At 43.8% G+C, this 23,409-nt stretch overlaps 2 protein-coding genes across 7 annotated transcripts in view; one reads left to right on the top strand and one right to left on the bottom strand.

Moving 5' to 3' along the window:
- Mms19 (MMS19 nucleotide excision repair protein) overlaps positions 1–4,808 on the top strand; it is a 57,681-nt gene extending 52,873 nt beyond the window's left edge. For 3 of the 6 annotated variants that reach the window (XM_077645824.1, XM_077645822.1, XM_077645826.1), the window contains 5 exons: positions 2,544–2,652; positions 2,737–2,819; positions 3,172–3,330; positions 3,896–4,053; positions 4,578–4,808. In XM_077645824.1, the coding sequence (XP_077501950.1) occupies positions 2,544–2,652; positions 2,737–2,819; positions 3,172–3,330; positions 3,896–4,053; positions 4,578–4,608 (540 nt within the window). In that variant the 3' untranslated portion in view covers positions 4,609–4,808. Of the gene's footprint in view, positions 1–2,543; positions 2,820–3,171; positions 3,331–3,895; positions 4,054–4,577 lie in introns of all 6 variants that reach the window. The other 3 variants (XM_077645821.1, XM_077645820.1, XM_077645825.1) reach the window with 1 other exon arrangement.
- The window catches only part of LOC144112973 (lateral signaling target protein 2 homolog), a 49,435-nt gene continuing 30,695 nt past the window's right edge, over positions 4,670–23,409 (bottom strand). The window contains exons 6-14 of the mRNA XM_077645827.1: positions 23,309–23,398; positions 22,859–22,948; positions 20,382–20,483; positions 18,357–19,058; positions 18,129–18,289; positions 14,870–14,988; positions 12,661–12,844; positions 5,451–5,554; positions 4,670–5,384 (exon numbers count right to left, since the gene is read on the bottom strand). Coding sequence (XP_077501953.1) covers positions 5,250–5,384; positions 5,451–5,554; positions 12,661–12,844; positions 14,870–14,988; positions 18,129–18,289; positions 18,357–19,058; positions 20,382–20,483; positions 22,859–22,948; positions 23,309–23,398 — 1,687 coding nt within the window. The 3' untranslated portion in view covers positions 4,670–5,249. The remainder of the gene's footprint in view (positions 5,385–5,450; positions 5,555–12,660; positions 12,845–14,869; positions 14,989–18,128; positions 18,290–18,356; positions 19,059–20,381; positions 20,484–22,858; positions 22,949–23,308; positions 23,399–23,409) is intronic.

Raw genomic sequence — 23,409 nt, 5'->3', positions numbered from 1 at the left:
TTGTCACAAGGTGTCTGTCAGGACACCTTTGGTCCATGTTGACCGTTTGACAGCTGCTACAAAGTCACCCTCTCATTCGCTTTTAGGCTGATGCAGTGAATTTGTTGCAGTGCGATTAGTGGCAGACTGCTTGCAACTCCTTCCGTATTTCTGTGCAGAAGAGTCATGTCGTATGAGGACATGTGCAGAAACCTTTATCTGTTCCTCCACAGCATGCCATCTGAAAGAGCCATGGTACTCCTGTACTCCAGCACAGGAGGCCTATAGGGCCCTGACTGAGAACGGTGGGCATTTGGTTGTAGTGGGGGTTCAACTTCATTGCAAACGCCTTCGGAAAAGGCTGGGTTCGCTTCCAGGCAGATAGAAAAACTAAATGCTTGTGCATCATATTTTCAGAATTTTTCAGGATGTGTTTACGCATCAAGACTAGAGTTGTAGCTAGGTCGTGTGATGGGGCGTCCCAGGCAGACTTCTCAGCCTCCCGAGCCCTAGCAAAGCACAATATGGTTAGGCAACTGCTTTGTTCACATAAACACTCAGGCGGGAACATTTGACTAGGCTAGCACTTTCAGTGCTGTTAAAATTTTCAGAGAGCCTCTCAATTCTGGTAAATGTGTTTTACAATAGTTCCGCATTGCATTCCTAGCTAAAATGTACTCCAGCTCTCACAGGCTTTTTGCCAGTGAAGTGGCTACTGCTGCCTAATTGTTCAACATATCTTGCATCACTTGTTCAAAGGGAAAGTAATGCTACTTTTGTTTCATTGTACCTGCCATGCTGGCTTAGTGGCTATGGCGTTCAGCTGCTGAGCACAAGGTCACGGGATTGAATCCTGGCTGTTGTGGCCGTATTTCGATGGAGGCGAGATGCAAACTCGCCTGTGCGATGTCGGTGCTCATTAAAGAACCCCAGGTGGTTGAAATTAATCTGGCGCCCTCCTCTATGGTCTCTCCCGTATTCCATGTGCTGCTTTGGTTTGTTAACCCCCACATGTCACCATGTTGCTTCATTGTATTTGAATCTAGACACTCTTTGGCACAGGAGTGCCAGTAAGCGATAAATGAATTGCACCTGTAGCCAAACACTTCTCCCCAACACACCTGCAGCCAAATGGAACTGCAGGTCTTGGTGAAATGGCTACAGTGATTAGTTTTCATTACCTCGAGAGTGATATCAGAACTTTGCTAGCTACATTTTAATTGCAAAGCCAGTCAGTGGCAGAAATCGCCGTGTGGTTGTGTACCCTGCATCCACTGTGAATTTGTGCAGCAGGTGGTGTGGGTCACCAAGATTGCAGCAACTTCTGAAACAATAAGTTCACGCTATCATTTTTTCCAAAAGTAATTTATTTACATCAGCACACTATGAACAGGGTAACATGTAACAAAGTAAAGCATACAAGGAAACTTTGAACACTAAAGCAAGAGAACACTGCTGCAATGTTCCTGTCTTTGTGCTTGAGTGCCGTTCTTTTTTCTTATGATCACCTGCATTCACCTTTGCTAACATATGTAGCTGCTCGTATTGCTTAGTCTTGATCACTGGAACGCAGCTTTTTTTTCTTTTGCAATCCATAGATTTTCTCTTCACCATAAACACCTGTTTAGCCAATATTACCAGCTGCAGCTAAGTGTTGAATTAAACATATCAAGCAGCTATCCTGTGCATATGGAACCCGAACCGAGCAGGCTTAACCAATTTTCTTAAGTCAGTCTACTATTTTAGGTATGAAAGGGGCTGGCATTACATTTAGGTTACTGTGCATACAATATATCCTATGCTTTTTCTTTGAAACTTTTCCACATTCCCATAGTGGTTATACAAAACCTAAATACTGTACAATGTAGACATTGTCTTAAGTATTCACCTTGGCATTTACAAAGGATGGGAAGTGTGCATCTTAAAAAGACACTAGAGGGGATTACAGAATTCAGTCTGATTGAGGGATTAAAGATTCCGGATAAGTATGTCGTTTTTGCAGAGAACAGAGTTCGGACAAGCCGGGAAATTGCAAGAAAGAAATACATGCAGTACACCTCTCAAGCCAGCGAAGATTGGCTCTTTGCTTTCACGTGCAGCTTTATTGCAGTGGAAACCACTGTATCAGGAGAGTGTACAGTTGATAAAGCTGAGAGGAGGAGGTTTGTGATAAGTACCATGGGGTAGATGGGGGAAAGCGGCTTTATATTTGTTCTTTTCCTTAGATTTACAGAGATTCACCACTTTCACTGATTTGCTGGTCCCACGCACATCATAAGAGTGACCTATTGGGCAGGTTGTAGCAACTGTAAATGGGAGAGGAAATCCTTTGCGCTTTTATCAGCAATGCAGTCACCTTTTTGAGTAAAATGCTGGAAGCATTCGTGAAGATCAGCCAGTCCAGTGCCTTTTCTTGATCAGTTTTTAGTGTCTACCCAACCAATAACATACGTTGGCAGCAAAAATACATATCCTCAATTCAACACTGAATTTAATACATATCCGGTAGAGCTACAATCTAGTTACTTCAAAAAGTTTAACAAGAAGTTTTTCTTTCTTGGAAGGTCTTGACAATGGATGGACACTGCATAGTGAAGCTTATGCATCCGCAGCGATTCTTCGTGGAAACTGTTGATTTCCTCATTGAAGGCTTTAACAGTGTCACGGCTGAAGGTAAGAACCAAATTAGTTCACTTGTTTTGTTTCAAGCACCATGGCTAAACACTGAAATCTGTTCATTTTTGTTGTGGTTAACAGCCGTGAAGGACAACTTTCTCATGGCCCTCTGCTGCCAGCTTGCCTATGTTCCTAAGCCAGTTGTGAATACCTATATTGACAAGGTAAGGAGGAGGTTTGTAAAAATTGTGCCAAAATGAAAGCAAAGCTTTAATAAGGGCATGTGCAGCGCCATATGGAAGTTCAGCATGTGTGACATAAAGGTTGACTTTGCTGCAGGTATCTATTAGCAAGAGGCAGACATAAGGGCACAGTGGTGGTGTCGGATGGAAGCTTCGGCATTGTCTGGCATATGGATAAAAATTTTTCTCCAAACCAGCAGGGTACAGTCTCGCATAGCAGCACAGATATTAAGCCCACTAGCTTAATTTAAATGCGCACTTCCTGAAAAGTGCACTCTATTCAAAAGTCGGTTCAAATTGAGATAAAGCATGCCACTGCTCTTTATACACGCAGATTTTACCAATCTTGGTGACCGCATTGAGCAGCGCAGAGGAATCTGTGGTAGCAGAGTGTGTGCTACCATGCCTCACTGAAAATGTAGGTCTGATGGCTTCGCATCTTGACTCTGTCCTGGAACAACTCTTGCGGCTTGCAAAGAAGCCTTTTCCCATGGTGAGAACATGTCCAAAATGCATGTGGCCAAGTTTGGCTTTCTTATAGCATGCAGACAAAGGTTCTGATCGCTAATGAATTCAGCATGAGATTGTCCAGAAACATCTGAAGCTTAGAACAAGGCTCCATCGATACCAAACTTCGAAATCTGTGAAGGAAGTTTGTGAAAGTATTTAAGAAATGGTGAAGAGTTTTGTAGTAGAACTGGGTAGCAGTTGCAGATTTAGTTTTCCAGAGATGCACTCTGAAGTGGTAATGGTTCAGAGCCCAGCTGCCATGCTGGCTACGTGCTTATGAATGCTCTGTTGCGGAATAATTGTGATCACGCTGTGGATGTAAACCAACTGGTGGGCTATGAAATTTAAAATTATATTCAGTTTTGAAGGAAGCCTTTTGGCTGACTTGGGATTTTAGATTGATTCATGCTTGTGGTTATGCAGCAAACATTTAGCAGCATTATATGAACAGTTTGTTTTACCACGTTTTCACACATTTAGAATAGACTTGTGAATGGTATTATGCAGCACTAGTAGACAGTAGCTTTCATATGCTACATTGGCTGCAGGACGTTCGCCGGTCAGCTTTGCAGTGCTTGCTTCGGTTGTCCACCATCAAAGAGAACGTGATGCTCTACAAACAAGAGGTGCTCCAGGGTCTGACGCCGTGCTTGGCTGACCGCAAGCGCATAGTGCGGCAGGTGGCTGCCCAGGCATCATCATTGTGGTAAATATGAGGAAAATGTGCCGCAACGTTGCTCCACAATAACAGCGGTGTTAAGCTCCTGCTGAATATTTCATTTCACATGAAATGTTCACCTGCAATAATTTGCCTAGTCTTAAAGCATCTGCCTCACATGCAGCACTTCCATATTAACAAACAGTGGTGAATACTGTGTATGAATCAAAAACTCTAACAACACATGAATTAGGTAACAGAACTTGCATTATTCTTCAGTTATTTCCTTTTAAAATTAGCACAAAGGCCTATGGAAAAATTTGCATGTCATTGGGTTTATATACACAGTTTTCACGTCGCTACTGAAATACTAGGAATTTGGCCTTGATTTGTGTAGATGGTAGAGTCAGTCTTGTTTGGAGGTCCAGGAAACCACATCTTGGGGATAATGAAGTGATGAATACTCTTCAAATGCTCATATTTTATACAGCAAGAGAATGCAACCAAGAATATGAACTAATCAGTGGGTTTAGAAACTTCATCTGTTGTATACTTGGTCTTTCATTTTGCAGGCACATGGTTGGAGAGCCATCAGGTGTATGACTTCATGTTTCGACCAGTACATTACATGGCATGCCAAGTCACCAACAGTGCACGCAAGGGCTGACAAATTGCATAACATATTTTATGTAACTTGATTTCGTCTACAAAAGCAACCGGGTTTAAATCCCACCTAATTCAGACCTGAATTTTTTTATTGTTTTATAAGCAAAAAATAAACTTCTGTCTGATATTTTACAACAGCAAGCACCAAACTCATGCTTATTTTTATAAATGGGGAATGCAATGTAAAGCTTTGGCACAAAATTTACTGAGAAAATAAAAGTTTTCCACTTCTTTTGGCAAATGAAAAAAAATATGGTGGGGGTAGGTGGAAGGCAAACATATCACACACACAAAACGCACACTGCCTTTTAGCTACACAGGGTGTCAATTGTATCAGCACTAGCGTTAGTACACAGTTAATATAAGACTAGAAAACGTCCACGACTGCAGTATGAACATATGTTTGACACACCAACTCAACCACGGCTAATGGCAGATGTATAGCAGTAATTGGCAGGTTCTCATCACAGGCAGCTGCAGGCCCTGTAGTTGCACACCACAGCAAGCTGTGGCAGGTTGCTCTAGTTCAAGAAGGCTTTGCCACTGCCTTCTGTCCTTTCTGGTGTGAAAGCACTAGGTCAACAGCCATGGACCAGTTCTTCCACCACAGATGTCACGCGACAGATGAAGCACGAGTTGCAGACACGCACTGGCTTGTAGTGGCCATACCGGGGCAGTGTGATTGAATGGGCGCTACATCGTGAGCAGAAGATCTGCACAGACAAAGTTCCCGTCTTAACTCCACACAGCAAAGGCAGATCACGGCATATTGCTCTCACCTTTCCACACCTGCGACAGTGATGCCTCCGGCGCAGTAGTGTGAAATGGGCATTGCAGTCCATGCAGTTGGCAGTCAATTCATCAGGCATCCATACTGGGTTGCCTGAAATTAAATGCTTGCATGTGAGAGCCTGCAGCACCCAACAAAACCGAGCAGGGTTGCCTAGTGAAACCTCAGCTCCTCCATCATAGCTTACATAACAAAGAATGCACCAAACGGCATTGCAATAGGCACAGGCATCAAGTATGTGGGACATACAGTCTTTCTCCAAAGAATGTCTGATAAGATCAAATCCACATTCGCAAGAAAATATACCAACGAGAGGCAGTTCATGAGTTAAAATGTTTCCCGTGGCTATTTTGTCCTTTTACTCTTTACAGGCATACAACTAGCTATATATAATGAATTCATAGATGTAGCAGACCTTACATGGTTTAAGCTTTTTTAATAAGCATAATGGCAGTTCCTAAAGCTGCTTTTACTTCTAAAGCAGTTCATACTGTAGTAATAAGCACTACATATAGTGCTTCTAAACTAACTGAAACACTCTAACAAGCCTAAAAACATTTTAAAAAATTGAAGGTTTTAAAAAAGGTTTTCCCCAAGTTTTCTTTCACTACCCAAGGACTTCCTTGCCATTACTTATTATATTGCAATCATAGTAGCAGTAGTATGATGGTATTATAGTACAATATGTAGCTGTACACTTCGCCATAGAACCGCTCATAGAAGGCAAAAATCTGGTCCGATAAGCCTTTCCCGGTGTCACGGCACTACAAATAGTAGTTTCACAAGTTCTGTTACAGCTCGCTTGATTACCCACCTTACATCGCCCCACCAACATGTGCATCTGACCTCACTTTCAACTCTTTTTTTTTTGCTTCATTTCCTCTCCAACACTGTTGCAGACTGGAATTGTCTTTCCCATGACAAAACTGCTAACATGTGTTTACCAACATTACTGGAAAGTAATTTTTTTCCCAGACAATTCATGTTGCAATTTTTATGTTCTTCATGAGACCCCATCCATTATGTAATGCCCCCGAAGTGCGGAACCAAGCTTTGCTACAATGCCACGGTATCATTCTGCATCTGTGTGCATGTCTGAGGGAACAAATACTTGGTGCAGTGTAATGCACAGTGTATATTAGTGAAAAGTAGGCATGTGCGAATATTCGACTCGATCCAAATGTTTGGCATTCAGAATTTTTAAGTATTCGTCTCAAGCATATAATGTTTCTGAAACTCTTGCTGCGTGTGGCTTCAGTTATGCGCAACCAAAGACCTGATTTCGCACCACGTGCCTGCGCATATGCCGGAGCCAGTCTGCGCATGCTTGTGGCCGCGCTATCTGCAGTGCGTATGTGCTATAACCGGCATGGCAGTGTGCATCAACAGAGATTTAGCATAGCATGATCCACTCACTGGTCCCGACGGGACAGGCATACAAACAGCTGGTCGGTGCCTTGTGCAGGAGGAATGAGCATGTAGACTATATTCAACGTAAATGTAGGAAAGCAGTGGGAATACTTTGTAAACATTGCTCAATCTCCTCAACAAGTGAAGCTTATGATATATAATGGTTTAGTTCAATTGCATATTCCTTGCTGTCACCTTATTTGGGGTACCACCACAGCATAAAATCTTAACATGCTTCTTATCTTACAAAAACAACCACAAGAGTAATTGCTGGAGTTCCTTATTTTAGCCATAGACTTCATATTTACACGACTTCGCATTGTTCGAGTAACCAGCCTTCATACATTTCATACCAAGTTGCCCGTAAAAGTTCTAGCAACTGTTTATTTCAGCTCGCTGGTTTGGACAAAAATACAACTTTTATAACACGCGCTTACCTGAAACGTGGCATGTACCTACCCCATATAGCAACTATGGCCTCAGATCGCTCAAGTACACATTACCATCATTAATAAACAAATCAGAGCAGAAAAGGTCTCATGTAGGAAGGATTATCATTTGATGCTGCATTCAACATACTGTTCGTTTTGTGACCATTCAAAATAAGCAATGCATTCATAATAAACAATAAAACAGGGGGTTTTATTGTTTATTATAGCTTGCTAATTCGCTCTTTTTTTTTATGTAATAGTATTCTGTTGCATGACGTGTGTTCACAACATTTCTAACTTTGGCTATATGTTTGATGCCAGAGCTTTTATTACCTTAACACATTCTAGTGTAATTGACACCCGCAGATGATTGCCAACTCTAAGAACCAGGACCTTGTCAATCTGCTACTCATTTAAATAAACTTTAGACCTGCGCGTGTGCAATGGTTCCCCATGGGAGCGGATCGTGCTATGCTAAATCTAACTGGAAGACGCGTGGCTCCCTTGACTTCCGTGGAATGAGTCTCAGCTGCCGCAGCCGCTCTTCACCACGTGAAATTAGCTAAACAAGCGTGACGGCGCGAACATGAAGGGGAGCTAGCACGACACACTTGAAAATGGGTGCCCCTTTTCCATGTTAGACACTGAGTAGTGCTGGTCGAGCATTGTGCACGCCTTGCACCGCTTAAATGCAACAGCTGTGCAATGATGCAATTGCAGTTAAAAGCAGTAGTTGGAGGCCCCTAAGATACGTCGGCACTGCACGTAGATCAGCTCCCCCAATTTCCGATGGCCAGTCTTGCAGAGAGTCAACACAGCTTCAATCAATGTGCCAGCCTCAATGCATTCTCTCCTTTAGAGTGCAGCTCTAAGGCGGCCGTTCCTGCATTCCACGTCGTAACAAGGCAGCTGACACGTGGCGTGTTGCCAGGCAGTAGCAGAAGGAAGCGCCGCCTGCCATGTTGAGGGCGGTGGAATGGACAACCGGAAGGTAGCTACCAGCGCGCAACATGCCACCTGCCACCGGTGGCAGGTGTCACGAGAAGAGCTGCACTTAAATTTCGCATTACTAACAACCGTAATCGTCTGCCAATTTTTTTCATGTAATGGCCATGTGTGTTCGAAACATACATGATTTTGAAAATGCCTATTATGCTGTTCACGTTTTGTTTGTCTGCCAGAAGTATTCAAAATATTTGCCTCGAAGAGAAAACAGCCTAAACATCGAAAGAATGTGCAATTCCACTCCAAACAAATGTCCAGTGTTAGCCCGCTAATCACAGTGCATACAGATGTAACTTAGTGACATGTTCTGAACGCACACTGTACCTTATGCTCTGGTTTAAGACAAAAATTACAGGACCTTTGAAATCTGTTTCACTCATGAAAACAGAAGTGGCTGAAATGGTGCACTGCATAAAAGCATATAAGCAATGACATTATGGTGTTAAGGGGGGACACGGGTCTTTCGGGCCGAAAAATCTCGAAAAAATCAGTTTTTAGAAAATGTTATTTTCGAAATCAGCAGCCATTTATCTACCTCTCTGTTAAATTTCTCGCCTCTAAGGTCAGTATTTTACTCACAATACCAATTTATATAATCCATGTCGCCCGAATTTGAGCTGAAATCGGCGCCGAAACAGCAGTATTTCGCAAAGCGTAGCTCCCGTTCCATGCGCGGCACCGCAGCCATCTTGGTCTCATTTGAAAAAGCCGCCTTTCGCCTTCAATTTCCCGCCACTACGACTTCCGTTCGCCCATTGGTTGCCGAGAAAATAGCAAAAAAGAAAAGGTAGTATTCAAAATCCTATTGGCTGCCGCGGATCACGTGACAGCAGGTCGTCATCCGATTGGTGGAGCGGGCTGGCAGCGTCTGCTTGACGCACCCGAGCCGCGGGGAGACGCGACTCTTTGTGCCGGACCGTGCAGTGCAAGAAACGCGCAGCGATGCCTGGTTCAGCGCGCAAGGTGCACTCAAGGCATAAATTCGGCAAGAAAAGGAAGAAGTCGCTGGTCGATAACCTCAAGAGACGCCCTGCTGTGCGCCCCGACAATGATGAAACTCCTGCGCTGAACGATCGTGTCGGCGAGGCCGCGCAGGTAGGCCTAACGCGCTCCGCAGCACGGGAAGCTGTAAGCGGCAGCGCCCGCATCCGCCGTGATACAGTGATGCTGGAGCCCTCAGATGTGCTCCAAAATAAGACGAAGACTGAACAAAAACTGCGAGAACTCGCCTCAACTCCAGCAACGGAGCGGAAGTCTCGTTGTTTACGTGACGGCAGCGCGTCGGACTGTCTGCTCGACGAGGCAAGCTTCACGATCGTTTGTTTGGAATCGCTCAACAGTTTGTTGAAACTTGTGAAGTGTAAAACGTGTGGCGGCAATGACTTGAGCTTCGTAAAAGATGAGCGAGAATACGGCCTTGCCGTTAAACTTTCTCTTCAATGTGCGAGCTGTGGAGACGCATCGTCTACATGGAGTTCGCCGCGGGTACGTGGCGATCAGAAGATCAACCCTTTTGTGGTGAATGTGCTCGCTGCTCGTGCAATGCAGAGCACTGGCAACCAGCAGACAGCTCTAAATGACATTTTTTCATCGCTGAACGTTTCGCACCGCGGTCTCCACAATAAAACGTGGCAAGACTATGTGAAAAAAAAGTTGACACCTGCAGCAGCTCGTGCAGCCGAAGAAGTTGCACAAGAGTGTGCGCGGTCGGTTCGAGAACTTTATAATGAATTGGACCTTGGGAACCCCGGCAATATTGCAGTATCATACGACGGCACTTGGATGACACGCGGCCACACATCCCACATTGGTGTGGGAACCGTCATCGAACTGTTTACCGGGCTTGTGCTGGACTATGTTGTATTGTGCAACTTCTGTGCCGGCTGCGAGCGAGGCCCAATAGGTGACCCATCATACCAGTCCTGGAGGGCTGGGCACCTATGCCAAAAAAACTCAGAAAAAAAGGCTGGAGAGATGGAAGTTGAGGCAGCCCTTATTCTTTTTGAAAGGTCGTTGAAGAAGTGTGGCCTTCGCTATACCACAATGCTTTCGGACGGTGATAGTCGGGCTTTTCTAGCTGTGCAAGAGGCAGATGTGTATGGATACATCAAAGTAAAAAAAGAAGACTGCATAAACCACGTGCAGAAACGTATGGGAACAGCATTGCGGACTTTGTTGTTCAAACACAAAGGTGCCGAAAACCTTGGAGGAAAAGGCAAACTGACAGGCAGCCTCATAACAAAGTTAAGCTCCTATTATGCCTGGGCTTTAAAATCCCATAATGGGGATGTAGAGGCTACGCAGAAGGCTGTGATGGCCACCTACCACCACATTACCTCTACTGATGAGGCATCAAACCATAGCTTCTGCCCATCGGGACTGGACTCTTGGTGCCAGCAAAATGCGGCAGCAGCCCGAGGCGAATCTGCTCCAAAGCATCGGTACAACATTCCACCCCATGTTGCTAAAGCATTGCTCCCTGTCTATGAGCGACTGTCGGATAGGAAGCTCTTAGAGCGGTGCCATAGCGGTAAAACCCAAAACAGTAATGAAAGCCTACACTCTTTGATATGGGCCTTGGCACCCAAAGAGCGCCACGCATCATTGTTTACTGTTGAGGCTGCCGTGGCTGAGGCAGTAATGCGGTTCAACGCAGGCAGCAAAAGAACTTCTGCAGCAATATTACAGGAACTGGGCCTCAATACGAATGCTATGAGCGCAAAAAGAATGCGAGAGAAGGATGAGCGCCGAGAGCAAAAGTGCGCTCGAAAGCACTCCATTGCGGAAAATATTCAAGGAGTGCTCAAGAAGCGGCACCTGGATACTACTGGCAATCAAAAGGACTACATTCCTGGTGGCTACTAGCCATTTCCTATTGTAAATATATTACTGCACTTGTAAATATTTATTAAACTGTCCCCTGCTTGTTTTTGGGGCTTTTCTCAAAATGCATATGGTTGACTGCTAGCAGTCATGAGGCCTTGATATCTCAGCAACCAAGTCACATAGAGCTGAAATTTTGGTGGCAATGGAAAGCCTAATGTATGCTGTGTGAAATGTTGGGAGCAGATTTTTTCATTTTACCTTAAAAAAATAATTATTTTCGTTAATTTACCATTACTTGGTACACACATTTTTTATACTGAAATTCAGAAGGTTGTAAAATGAGTAATAATTGACTTATCAAAAATCTGCTCTCAACATTTCATAATTCACTATTCTGGCTATCTAACCATGCCTTAAAATTAATTTTAGATGAAATCATTATTTTGCTATTTGGGCCTCAAACAATGGGCATTAATTGTTAATTATCTTGAAAACTAATTGGCCTACACTTAAAATAAATGCATATTTGAAATCAGCATAAAAATTTGAATAAGTCTATGCATTTTTATTAAGATTGGTCAAAAAACAACAAAAATAGCTTTAAGACCAGTGTCCCCCCTTAAGGAAACAAGCATGAATGAGAATTTTGTAAACAAGGCTGTTCAAAGGAGCAGCTTTCTATGCTCCATGCCTCTGCTTATATCACATGCAAGGCCAGCTGCCATTCACTGCCGAATTATGCACCGAGCTTTTCTTTTATAGCTGGCCCCTTTGTAGCATTCTCTTCCCTTATGCAATGCAACGAAGTCAGACACTTGTTAGCAACTTGTAACTTTAGGATTCTAGTTGCTGTGGCAGCCCTGATGGTGTTAGCTGATGTGCATAAGTTGGATGGTTCATACTAGACAGACTTTATTTTACACTTCCACTGTGCCTGTAGGAAACAAACGTGTCCAAACTTTGCCCTGTCTTTGCAGTATCTAAAGGTGCGCAGTGTCCTACAGGTGAACTCATAATGACTGCGTCACTGAAGGCAGATGGCAGCACACGTGTGAGCAATACAATACAAAACGGAACACTCGGTTCGCAGTCAAGGTCCAAATTTATTTTACCTTTAGATCAAGCTCGAACAAGCAGTAAAGGAATTGAGCATACAGAAGAAAACTGTCTAGAAAGAAAAATTTGCTTTTCACACATATTTTTGGAGTTTGAGGACTACATATAAATAAAGTGTTCCCTTTCACATTATTTGGCCTGTACCACTGTGCTATCGAAAATTGACGTGGACATCGGTAACCCACGTACAGTTATGCAAGTTTTGTCGCTGCAATGCTTAGTACACAGTGTTATGGCCAACGTGCATACAGCAAAGTATCTCATGGACCTCTGACTGACACAAGCATGTTTAGCTATCATAGAGTGCTGCAGTCAGGTTTACGCATAACAGTGGAATTTAAAACAGCAATTCTGGTGGTACTGGTACGCTGTTGGGATGTGCCAACAGCACAGAGCCTTCTGTGGGCTTACCTCCATGACCAGACTCTGAGGAGAGCTCTAGCGAGAGGTCATCAGGCAAAACCTCCTGAGCACTGTCTACTGAGCGGCGGCCAGAACTGCCACGCTGCTCCCCTTCCTCTTCCCTTTCCACCGCATCCAGGAATGACAGTGAAAAGAGGGTGCGCTCAGCCACGCCGCTTCGCTCTGCTGGGCTCTGCAAGGCAAGCAAGGTGCCTTTTGAGTCCACTGAAGTGATTAGAGAAACTGCAGTAAAACCTTGTTGATACGTTCCCAGTTTCATACGATTTCGAGGTTTGTACACAAAATTGCGGACATTACAAATGTCCCATAGAGTTGCACAGTATTTCTCCCGGTTAATACGTCCCCGGATAACACGGTTTCCCGGCTACTATGTTTAAAATTGTGACAAAATATGGTCGTATAATATTTTCACTGACCAAGCACACGTGTAAACATACAAGTGGGGGCACGTGATGTGAAAAGCTGAAATTCAGCAGCAATCACCCGCCTTAGTGGCTTCTCTGCTGCGCCTAAGTGCATGGAGGTGAAGCGCCACCACCAAAAAAAGAAACTGCGTACTAGCATTTGAGAGCAGTTTTTGTGGGGACGCGACATGAAGAGAGACGCTGAGGCTTCTTCGTGCTGCATAAGGGCAAGGGGGCAAAGCATCTATGAATTACAGCGATGTGCTTACATATATGAGCAGGCCGGGTCTGGAGGATGTAGCTTAAGCAGAAACGCTGCGAGAGTCAGCCGCTGCAGTGGCTTTTCCGCATGCTTCGGTGCAAAGAGGCGAAGCATCCGAAAATCGCAAACAGATTTTGGCTACCTTCGTCGTTGCCGCCGCCAGACCAGACTCGTTACTAACTTCCTTTGGAACTTAAGACAGTGCAAACGCAGACTAAATTCTGTTTAGCTCTTGTGCCGAGAAATGCTAATTGACATTTTCATGAAGTGGCGCTGTCAATAAATGTGTTTGCACCTCAAACAACAGTTACATTTTTCAAAATTACACTGTTTGAATCATGTTTTCCCATTCCCAGATGATAGGGTTTTTTTTTCACTATTTTTTTTTAAAACATATCAACGAGGTTTCACAGTAGCTGAGCAGGCAGGGGGATTCAGTCTTAGGGTTTGAAGAGAACTATTTTGTAGCACAAACTATCCAAGGCAAAAGAAACTGCATGCTGTTACAGCCACAACAAATTTGTAACAAAGTACGTATGCACTGCCACATTTTCCACCGCTGTCGGCTGTGGGGCCGCACCACCCTGCCAGCACACTACACTATATTAAACAGTGTGTACGGGAATTCACACAGAGCAAATAAACAGCAGAGTGAAACATACTGCATGTAGAGTCTTACTGAAGAGAAGCACATTAAACTCCAGAATGGAAGCAAATACACGATGTAAGTCACTGTTGAAGCCCCTCTCGGTCAATAAATGAACCAAGCAGCAGTGTTTAGACTTGACGACAAATTAAAAGCATGTTTTCCACAGAGAGGTTGAAAGAAAGGAGAAAAGTATGCCACCATCAAACCATACGTGCAACTTCTGCATGTAGAATGCAGTGCTCAACTGAACTCCCCTCCCCTACTTTCGTGACTGTGGTTCTCACCAGTGGCGTGTATTTCGTTAGTGCTTCCTTTCACCTTTCTATGGGACAATTGTACCTTGTGACAACCCCTCTTCCTTAACTTTTGTGTGTTTTCACACTATAGTAGGATACAACTTAAAAAAAACAGCAGTTGTTAACACTGGGCCATGGTCCGCGGCATACTGTATTACTCCGCTAGCCAGTCACAAAAGTGAACGAAATCAGCTTTTTAATATCTGACTTTATTAAACAAGCCAGGTATCAAAATTCTAGAGCTTATAACTTTTTTCTCATGGTTAGCTTCTTGTTTAGGTGACAAGAGAAGTTTTAACAACGGCCTACATTTTTGTCGTGGAGGAATCCTGTGCGCCAGTCCTGAATGTGGGCGGAGCTTCACTGCAGACTTCAGTTGTATCCGACTATAGTTATTAAGTCTACCATGCAGCATTAACTAGCCCAACTTTCTTCTCTATTTGTGCAGCTGACCTTTACATCTTCCAACTACAGTTACTTTCAATACAATCAAGCTACCCATACTTCAGCAGCAAAATATGATCAAAAGACGATCTAGAATGCAGCACTAAAGCACAGTAATTGGTGCATTCTACTGACAGCCTACCTCTGCTTCCAGTGCCTTGGCAGGGGAATCCTGCTTGGATGAGCTGTTCATTTCAAAGACACACTTCAGAATGTTCCTCATTTCACCAGCAAAATTCGTCTGCAGTTGGTCAGCCACACCTAATGAGCAAGAAAAAGCATACACACAGGGGAAACTTTTTGAAAACAACACTTCTTTAATTTGCCCTATCTGATGTTTTACTAAGAACACAACAATGTTTGGAGGCCAAACAAACCTGAAACACAGCTCTCCTAATTTTGATATCTCTCTAATAAAAGAGGATTTTCATTGAGTAAATTCAGAAAATTCCACTTTCTCAAGGAATCTTGTAGACTGTTATAGAAGCTTTAATTCGCCACTACAGTCTTGCCGGTATGCCACTGTTTGTGAACATGAAAAAAAAAAGAAAGAAGAAAATCGTCTGAATTACCCTTATGATGCGGTTTCAATCTAGCCATTTGAAACCATACGTTCTAGTTTCACTGTGAGTGTTTTTAGAAAGACTAAAAGGCTTAATCATCAAGATCCTCACAAAAGTTCTTCTTTTGCTTAATAACAAGCTGCAATACTATGAACCAGGACGAAAACTGACGAAATCAATCTTTATTTGAACAGCCAACCCTGCAACTAATGCAGCTGCATTAGCTATGTGAGGTACGAGTTGCATGTACTGTCAGCATCGGTTGGTTGATGGCTGTTTAACGTCCCAAAGCGACTCGGGCTATGAGGGACGCCGTAGTGAAGGGCTCCGGAAATTTTGACCACCCGGGGTTCTTTAACGTGCACTGACGTCACACAGTACATGGGCCTCTAGAATTTCGCCCCCACCGAAATTCGACCGCCACGGCCGGGATCGAACCCGCGTCTTTCGGGCCAGCAGCCGAGCGCCATAACCACTGAGCCACCGCGGCGGCTGCAAGTGCAAGATTAGCTTGCGCCAAAGCCCATCAGTGGAACTTGGCCGCTGTTTTAGTACTAAGAGTGCAGCGAGGACACGGCGCGCCGTTGCTCCTGCAGTATCGATGGCGACCACGACTCGTCTTCGTAGTAGCTGTCATCGAGCCAAGGACTACAGCTGTCCAAAAACCAGCCTACGAAGCTCATGCATCATTTCGATTAGCAGAAGCTGTGCTTACCACGGTCGCGGTAACGCACGCGACGACCTCGTCACTCGATAAATTGAACCCTTCGCAATGTACAGCCTAGCTGCTTCTTACAGCCTGATTTTCGTCGAAATACGAGGTTTCGCACCCATAGCGACACTGGGTTTTTCAAGCTCTTTGGAAGCGACGTCCTTCCTTCTCTCAATCAAATTTGAACAAGACAGGTAAAATGAGGCAAGCAATACTTTATTTTAGGGAGACTGAATCCCAGAGCATTTGATTTTCACTTCTGTGGCACAAAGGCTGCTGCATAAAAGTGGCAGTGGACCCTCCCCGTGTTTCCTCTCCAGCAGCTGATATTTTGTTTTCTTGTGTTTTCCTGTCTGTGTTTCATTCAATGCTGACAATGCCTATAAACCACCTTTGCACAGCTGAATATGCTGGTGACCAGTATTTCTTTCATACACTACTCGGCCTGGTTACTGACAATGGGCACATGCAATTTCTTGCAGCATGAGTTGCGATTTATCATGTGCAAGCAGGCAAACAACTTGCAATACTTCAATGCTTTGCAGTAATGGGCAAAGAAATCTACAGGCTGCACTGTAAACAGTTCTAATCACACAAAGCCAAACAAATGCTGGCCACATCCATTACATCCATTGCTGGTTTTAGCGGGGCAAAAGACATTGAATGAAACGCTAGCTTCAGGAGGAAATGCCTGTTGCAAGCAGACTTATCCAACAAGTGATGTCACCCAACCAAGCCAAATGCACTAGTTCGCTTACCAACAGCAAAACCTAGGTCATACGATTAGCAACTGCTCTGCAACTATCTCATTTATCAACTGCATCACCTGTTAGGTATAGTTAGGGCACTTAGTTTTCGGATTTCATTTTTTGTCGGAATTCCGAACAGCGCCGAAACCAGGCACAGTTTCTAAAAGTGTAAATCTGGTACAAATCAGGTTTTCTGAAAAATGATTTAATTATTCGGGTTTTTTGCATTGTTTTTGCCAGTGAAAATAATCATTAATACGTCTGCTGTGATGCAGGTCATAAAATACTTTTCTCCTTATCATTTCTTTATTAAATCAGGCACTTTTTTTTAGTTCAATGCTGGTATTTCCTTGCATACATTACATCGCTATGTGCCTACACTACAGCTGCCTGTCTCTGCGTGTACAGTATGAAAATACAGTGTAGACCGCTTATAACGTATGTTGCGGGGACCGCGAAAATCCGCAATATAAGCGGTTCCTCACGGCAACTAAAGCAATTTTTTTTTCATTTCAAAATACACGCCAGATGGGTAGCTTTCCCTTCAGAAGCGTATTTATCACTTAACAAAAAGCAACCCACCAAGCCCACTGCATGCTTAGATTAGGTTTAGCATACTGCAACCATTGCCGCGGAACTGCACATGCGCTTATTACCAGCGCATGCGCAACTCTGTGAAGGTGGTTGCGCTGCGCGCGGTATGCTAAAGCATAGTTTTTTGAGGCACCATCAACCACCGCGTAATTTTTTGTTGCGTTTGTTAACGGAGTAAGCGGAAGCACGCCTCCGAAGCCCCCCTGGTTAGCACGCAGGGAAGCGCACTCGCAGTTTCGTGCGGTCACCGAGCGGATTTCAAAACTGCATTAAAACCAGTATTTCACTTCGAGTGACAGCATATTAAGTTGTACGACTTTACATTGAGTCCTATGGGAGGCAGACTGGTGGCTGACAAGAACTGCATTATATCCGGTCCTGCACTATAAGCGGTTAAGTTATAAGTGGTCTCCACTGTATCCGTTCAACATCACAGCAGCCACCTGAAACCCACTACATTAAAGATGGCTTAAGCCCCCTCAGAAAGCAGCTCTCTACAATATGCTCTAGATATCTGCTAGTTTCCGTGCACTGTGCACAGTGTTTCGAGCTAGCAAAATATTTTCTCGGACCCATATTTTCGAGTACCAATCAAGTTTTACCCATGAATGACAGGCTCTAGGTACATTGTCATGCTTGAAAGATGAAATAAAATTATAATGGATGAGTGGTTATTCTGAGCCTGAATCAAGAGAACTTGAAAACCAATCACATTTATTACTTCTTGCACGCTTATAATTAAAGTACATACAGTGCCGCAATAACAGAACATGATTAACTCACCAGAAATGCCCACGAAGAGCCTATGAATAAGGTCATCGCTGCTCTTGAACCGAGAACGAGCTTCATTACGAAATGCAATCTCCACAGCCTGTAGAGCCAGTGCTATTTCTTCATCATCATGGCAATCAGAGTTGTAGGAACTGGTGTCTGTGCTTTGGTAACTAAAGAGTGAAAAGGGGAAAGAACACAATCAGGTTCATCTCTGGTGCAACCTCAAGAAAAGCATACCTCATGCATTCCCATTCGGCACTGGAGAGGCTTGAGAGGCTTTTGCAACTTGAGCATGGGGACGGCAGGGAATGCTCCTCGTTCTGCAGCCGTCGTATTTGTGGCACTACTGGCATTCGGTCAGAGAAACTGGGTGCCTTAGAAGGCCTGCTGAAGCAAGGGCTCTGTCTTGGCTGCTGTTGTGGCTGCTCCACAGGTTGGCCTCCCGATGCCCCCGCCTGCAGGGTGTCACTGAAGAGAGGCCACCAGCTCTCCGACAGCACACTGTCGTCCGAATCATAGCTCTCACTACTTTCACTGTCAGCTGCACTTGGTTGTTTGCACAGTGGGGATAAAGTGGCATTCAGTGATGGGCTTTGTGAAGCTGCCACAACTTTTGGAGCCAATGGACTGCAACGCTTCACAGCTGGGAGCTCCTTAGACTCCAGACCAAGGCTGCGGATGCGCTTTTGGAATTGCAAGATTGGCGCACTCTCTGAGGGTGCAGCAAAGTTGTGGTTGTAGAAGTCTTCAATAAACTGTTTACAGCTGTTGTAATTTCGATAAAAAAGGTTGATATAGACATCAGAGTCCAGTGCAGCATAATCGTCCACACCAAATGAGCACTGCTCCGAGGTGACAGATGTTCTAGGTTCTTCCAGCTGGCACAACGTTTTTTCTAAAAGCCAAAGCTCTTCTCTTGACAAAGTCCACAGCAGCTCACTGAAAGGAAATGAAGACTAAATGAACTGACGAAGCAGCCAAGCATGTCTAACAGCCAATTAAAAAAAATTAATATATCCTCTTTATCCTTATCAAAAGTTCCAGTACTACCACTTGAGGGCATCATTTGTAATACTCGCAGCATGTCAGTCTACAATTAAATGACAGAAAACCCATTCAATAATTAGTAAAATATCATAAATAGATGACTTCTATGTAGTGCAGTACATCTAGTGTGGTATGCGAGGTCTAAAGCCCTAAAGCTGCAAATGAGCTATAAGCGATGCCATAGGGGATTGGTTTGGTTTATGGGGGTTTAACGCCCCAAAGCGACTCGGGCTATAAGAGACGCCGTAGTGAAGGGCTCCGGAAATTCCGACCACCTGGGGTTCTTTAACGTGCACTGACATTGCACAGTAAACGGGCCTCTAGAATTTCGCCTCCATCGAAATTCAACCGCCGCGGCCAGGATCGAACCCGCGTCATTCGGGCCGGCAGCCGAGTGCCGTAACCACTCAGCCACCACGGCGGCCGATGCCATAGGGGAAGGCTCCAGAGCAGCGCCAATATTTCAGCGTGCAAACTGATGAGGAGAGGGAAAGGCGCAAATACATGGAAATTCAACTTTTAACTACAGATAACTCAGCTTCCACAAAACGCATTTAAAAAATTCTTGCAAGAGGATATTTGTGAAGTGGCGTCCTTTAAGATCCTAAAGCTGCAAATGAGCTATAAGCGATGCCATAGGGGATTGGTTTGGTTTATGGGGGTTTAACGCCCCAAAGCGACTCGGGCTATAAGAGACGCCGTAGTGAAGGGCTCCGGAAATTCCGACCACCTGGGGTTCTTTAACGTGCACTGACATTGCACAGTAAACGGGCCTCTAGAATTTCGCCTCCATCGAAATTCAACCGCCGCGGCCAGGATCGAACCCGCGTCATTCGGGCCGGCAGCCGAGTGCCGTAACCACTCAGCCACCACGGCGGCCGATGCCATAGGGGAAGGCTCCAGAGCAGCGCCAATATTTCCATACATGGAAATTCAACTTTTAACTACAGATAACTCAGCTTCCACAAAACGCATTTAAAAAATTCTTGCAAGAGGATATTTGTGAAGTGGCGTCCTTTAAGATCCTAGAGATACCGCAACTTTATTGAGAGCCCCCTTTCAGAGCCCCTTTAAAGAACCTACCTAACAGCAGTTTTGCATGAACAAGACTATATTAATTCATATGAGCACCATCTCATCTGCAATTATCATGAAGCAAACAATATATCAAGGTTCCAAGTAAGCACACAGCAACACGAATAACTAGACACCAACCGGATTTTGCATAGAAGACTGTAGAATGGCCGAAATAACTCCGAAAGGCTTGAGGAATCCTTGTCGACATTCAAGGGACCATCAGGAAACAGCAGCAACCCACTGGTAAAAAAGGTTGCGTCATGAGTAACATGGAAGGCAAATTTTTAAAATTTGCAATATACAGCTCAAGCATACACAAACGTTGCATAGTATGGCTACATTTTATGAACTGACTCCAGTTGCAGTAATAAGTAATATTCCAGTCAAATTAGCATTATCAATTGACTCAGGGTTCATGCTGGTTCTGAGCTACGAAATTCAGCTATATTTTTTTCAAGGATGAAAAAACATAGCGGCTTATCAAAACTATTTTCTACATATCACAAATGTAACTTGCACAAGTGCACAAGGCACTTTTACCAAACCACACAAGCTAAGCTGCTCTTGAGCCGGAGCTTTCATGAAAGCTCAGCTTCCTCTTTTTCCAGCTCAACATTGATGTCGACAGCAAATTTTAGTTGTGTTTTCTCTATTTAGAATGATGCACAGCAGATAAAAGGTCACGTAGATTGCATCAACAAGTGGTAAATTATAACTTAGTTATCTCTCTCATGATGTTTCCGTTTCGGTTTCAACGGTCAAACGACAGCTACGACATACAAGATGCGTTTAGGTCATGCGAGACATGCAATAACTGCAGTATGGTCACTGCTTTTTTCATTTTAATTCACATCACCTCTTAAGCAAGCCTGCTGTAAGAGTTGGAATGACAAAAATTAACAAGCAGTGATTATATGTTTTTGCATGCCTCACGCAACCTGAATATGTCTTGTACGTCAAAGCTGCATTTTGGTTTTTGAAAACAACACTGAAATGACATGAGAAAAAGAATTCGATTACAAATTATTCAGCTACCATAGGTGAATTCCATGTCGTAACTTATCTACCATTGTCCTTCTCATCACTCCAAAGAAAAATATATGCATCCAAAAAGTTGGTGCTTGTATTCCCTTAACAGTGTACATCAAACAGTTGGTCTTTATCATCCATGTAAAATCACTAGTAGCTTCTGTTCAGTAACAGAAGCCTCTAAAACTCATCCAGCTCTGAAAAGCTGCCATCATTTTTTTTTGGTCGTCAAATCAACTTCACCTAGACAATGCTTTTTATACATCTGGTTCTTTGCACGCTTGGCCTCCTGCTTATTTCAAGCTCCCAAAAAAGCACAATAATGATGCCTTGCAGAAGCCACGGAACACCACAATTCATTTGTGATCTGGAGAACGAATGCCATCTGCTCTGTCCACAACATCAGACAATCTGCTGTGATATGCAAGAAATTCCTCTCAAATTGTCCACTGTATATTCCTTATTAATGCTGAATCCTTGCGACATGCTCTCATGCCCTTGGCTCAGAATGAACAACAACTTACCTCTCCACAGTTCTCTGTACTAAGAACTTATCTCCAGGAGTTCATAATCATTGAGCAGCGGCGGATTTTGTTACAACCCCTAAAAGATGTGATGCTACCACTTTATAAAGTTTGCTGTTTTAGCAGTTTGAAAAATTGCTTGATAACCCAGGGGTTTGTTTACATTACTGCTCATAGGGTGTCGCCAGATCGAGTAGCTATACTCATTCTGACCAAATTGGATGCGGCTGAAGTAGGTCAGAGGGTAGTAGCAGCAATGATGCCGAAACCTAAGTACCCTAGCTAGGAGACATTTAAAGAAATGTTTCCTGGATCATTCCGCAAATGGCTGAAAATCACTGGTTACATTGACAACACAGCACATAAATATTAGTGCGAAAAGGTATTAATACCTATATGCGCGTGCACTGGAACTCAGCCACTAACACAGATTCGACAGCTTGCTAAGTACCAGCATAGGAATTCTTTGCACCACCTTTATTTTTAAACGAAAAAAAAAAAAGTTGGGCGGAAGTGTCCTTTTGCGGCTTGCTTTTTTTCATCATCACCAATCTGTAATGACCTATGTGGACTTGTGGATGACTTCCAGATGAAAAACCATGTCAAATGCACGACAAAGGCCTATCACATATCCCGCCAATTGACCCTGCCCTCTGCCAGCTGCAGCTAGCTTATTGCTGCAAACTTTCAAATTTCATCTGCCCACCTGACTTTCTGCCACCCCCTGCTACGCTTGCCTTCTCTAGGAATTCACTTAGTTACCCCAAGGGACCATTCATTATCTTCTCTTTGCATTACATGGAACTCGTATTTGCTTCCTGACCCACTCCTGCTCTATTTGTGTTTCTTAACGTTACACCTATCATTAAGAAAAAAATGATGCACCATTTAATGCACTAGAAATTCAAGGGTTTTTTTAGAGGAGCCACAGAAATTTCAATACTCTCTAGGTTCTTGAAAACAAATTTTTCATATTCGAGGGTCTTCCAAATTTTTCAAGGACTCACACGGACCCTGTTTGCAATATGCCTATGCTTCCTTTCTGCTTTGACATAAACTTACGCAACAATGGCTAGCCTGGGAATGGTAAACATGAGTGCTGGGTCGTAAGTGTCCACCATCTCCTGGGGCACGAGCTTTACCTTGATTGCTCTGAAATTTCAAGCACAATTTGTAAATATATTGCCAACATTTGCAAACAAAATAGCATACTTTTCTACGAAGAAGAATATAACACAACATCATGGCATTATGATGGCATTAGCCATTAGATGCTTTGCAGGCATTGCCAAGCGCACCTTCACAGAACACTTGTGAAGTAGTACATAATGCACAAGACATGGGCACTTTCCAAATTGCGACATTAGCTCCTAACAATTTTTAGAAGCAAGGGTATAAACCCTAATGAAATTTAAGACTTTAAATTCTGTAATCTGAACAGTTCCAGGGTACAGCTTCCTGCTTATGTGCATGCAACCCGTCACCATGCTATGAAGCTGTACAAAAACAAACCTTTGCAGTGTCTCAGAAAATAGCACCACAACTTGCTGCTGCAAATGGTACTCCTTGGCAGACTTCACAGGTACCATAGCACTCACATAGCTGTAAAGATT

Source organism: Amblyomma americanum, chromosome 1, assembly GCF_052857255.1.
Source record: "Amblyomma americanum isolate KBUSLIRL-KWMA chromosome 1, ASM5285725v1, whole genome shotgun sequence".
Taxonomy (NCBI): domain Eukaryota; kingdom Metazoa; phylum Arthropoda; class Arachnida; order Ixodida; family Ixodidae; genus Amblyomma; species Amblyomma americanum.
Note: the sequence above shows the minus strand (reverse complement) of the source record. Positions and strands in the feature narration are given on the sequence as shown.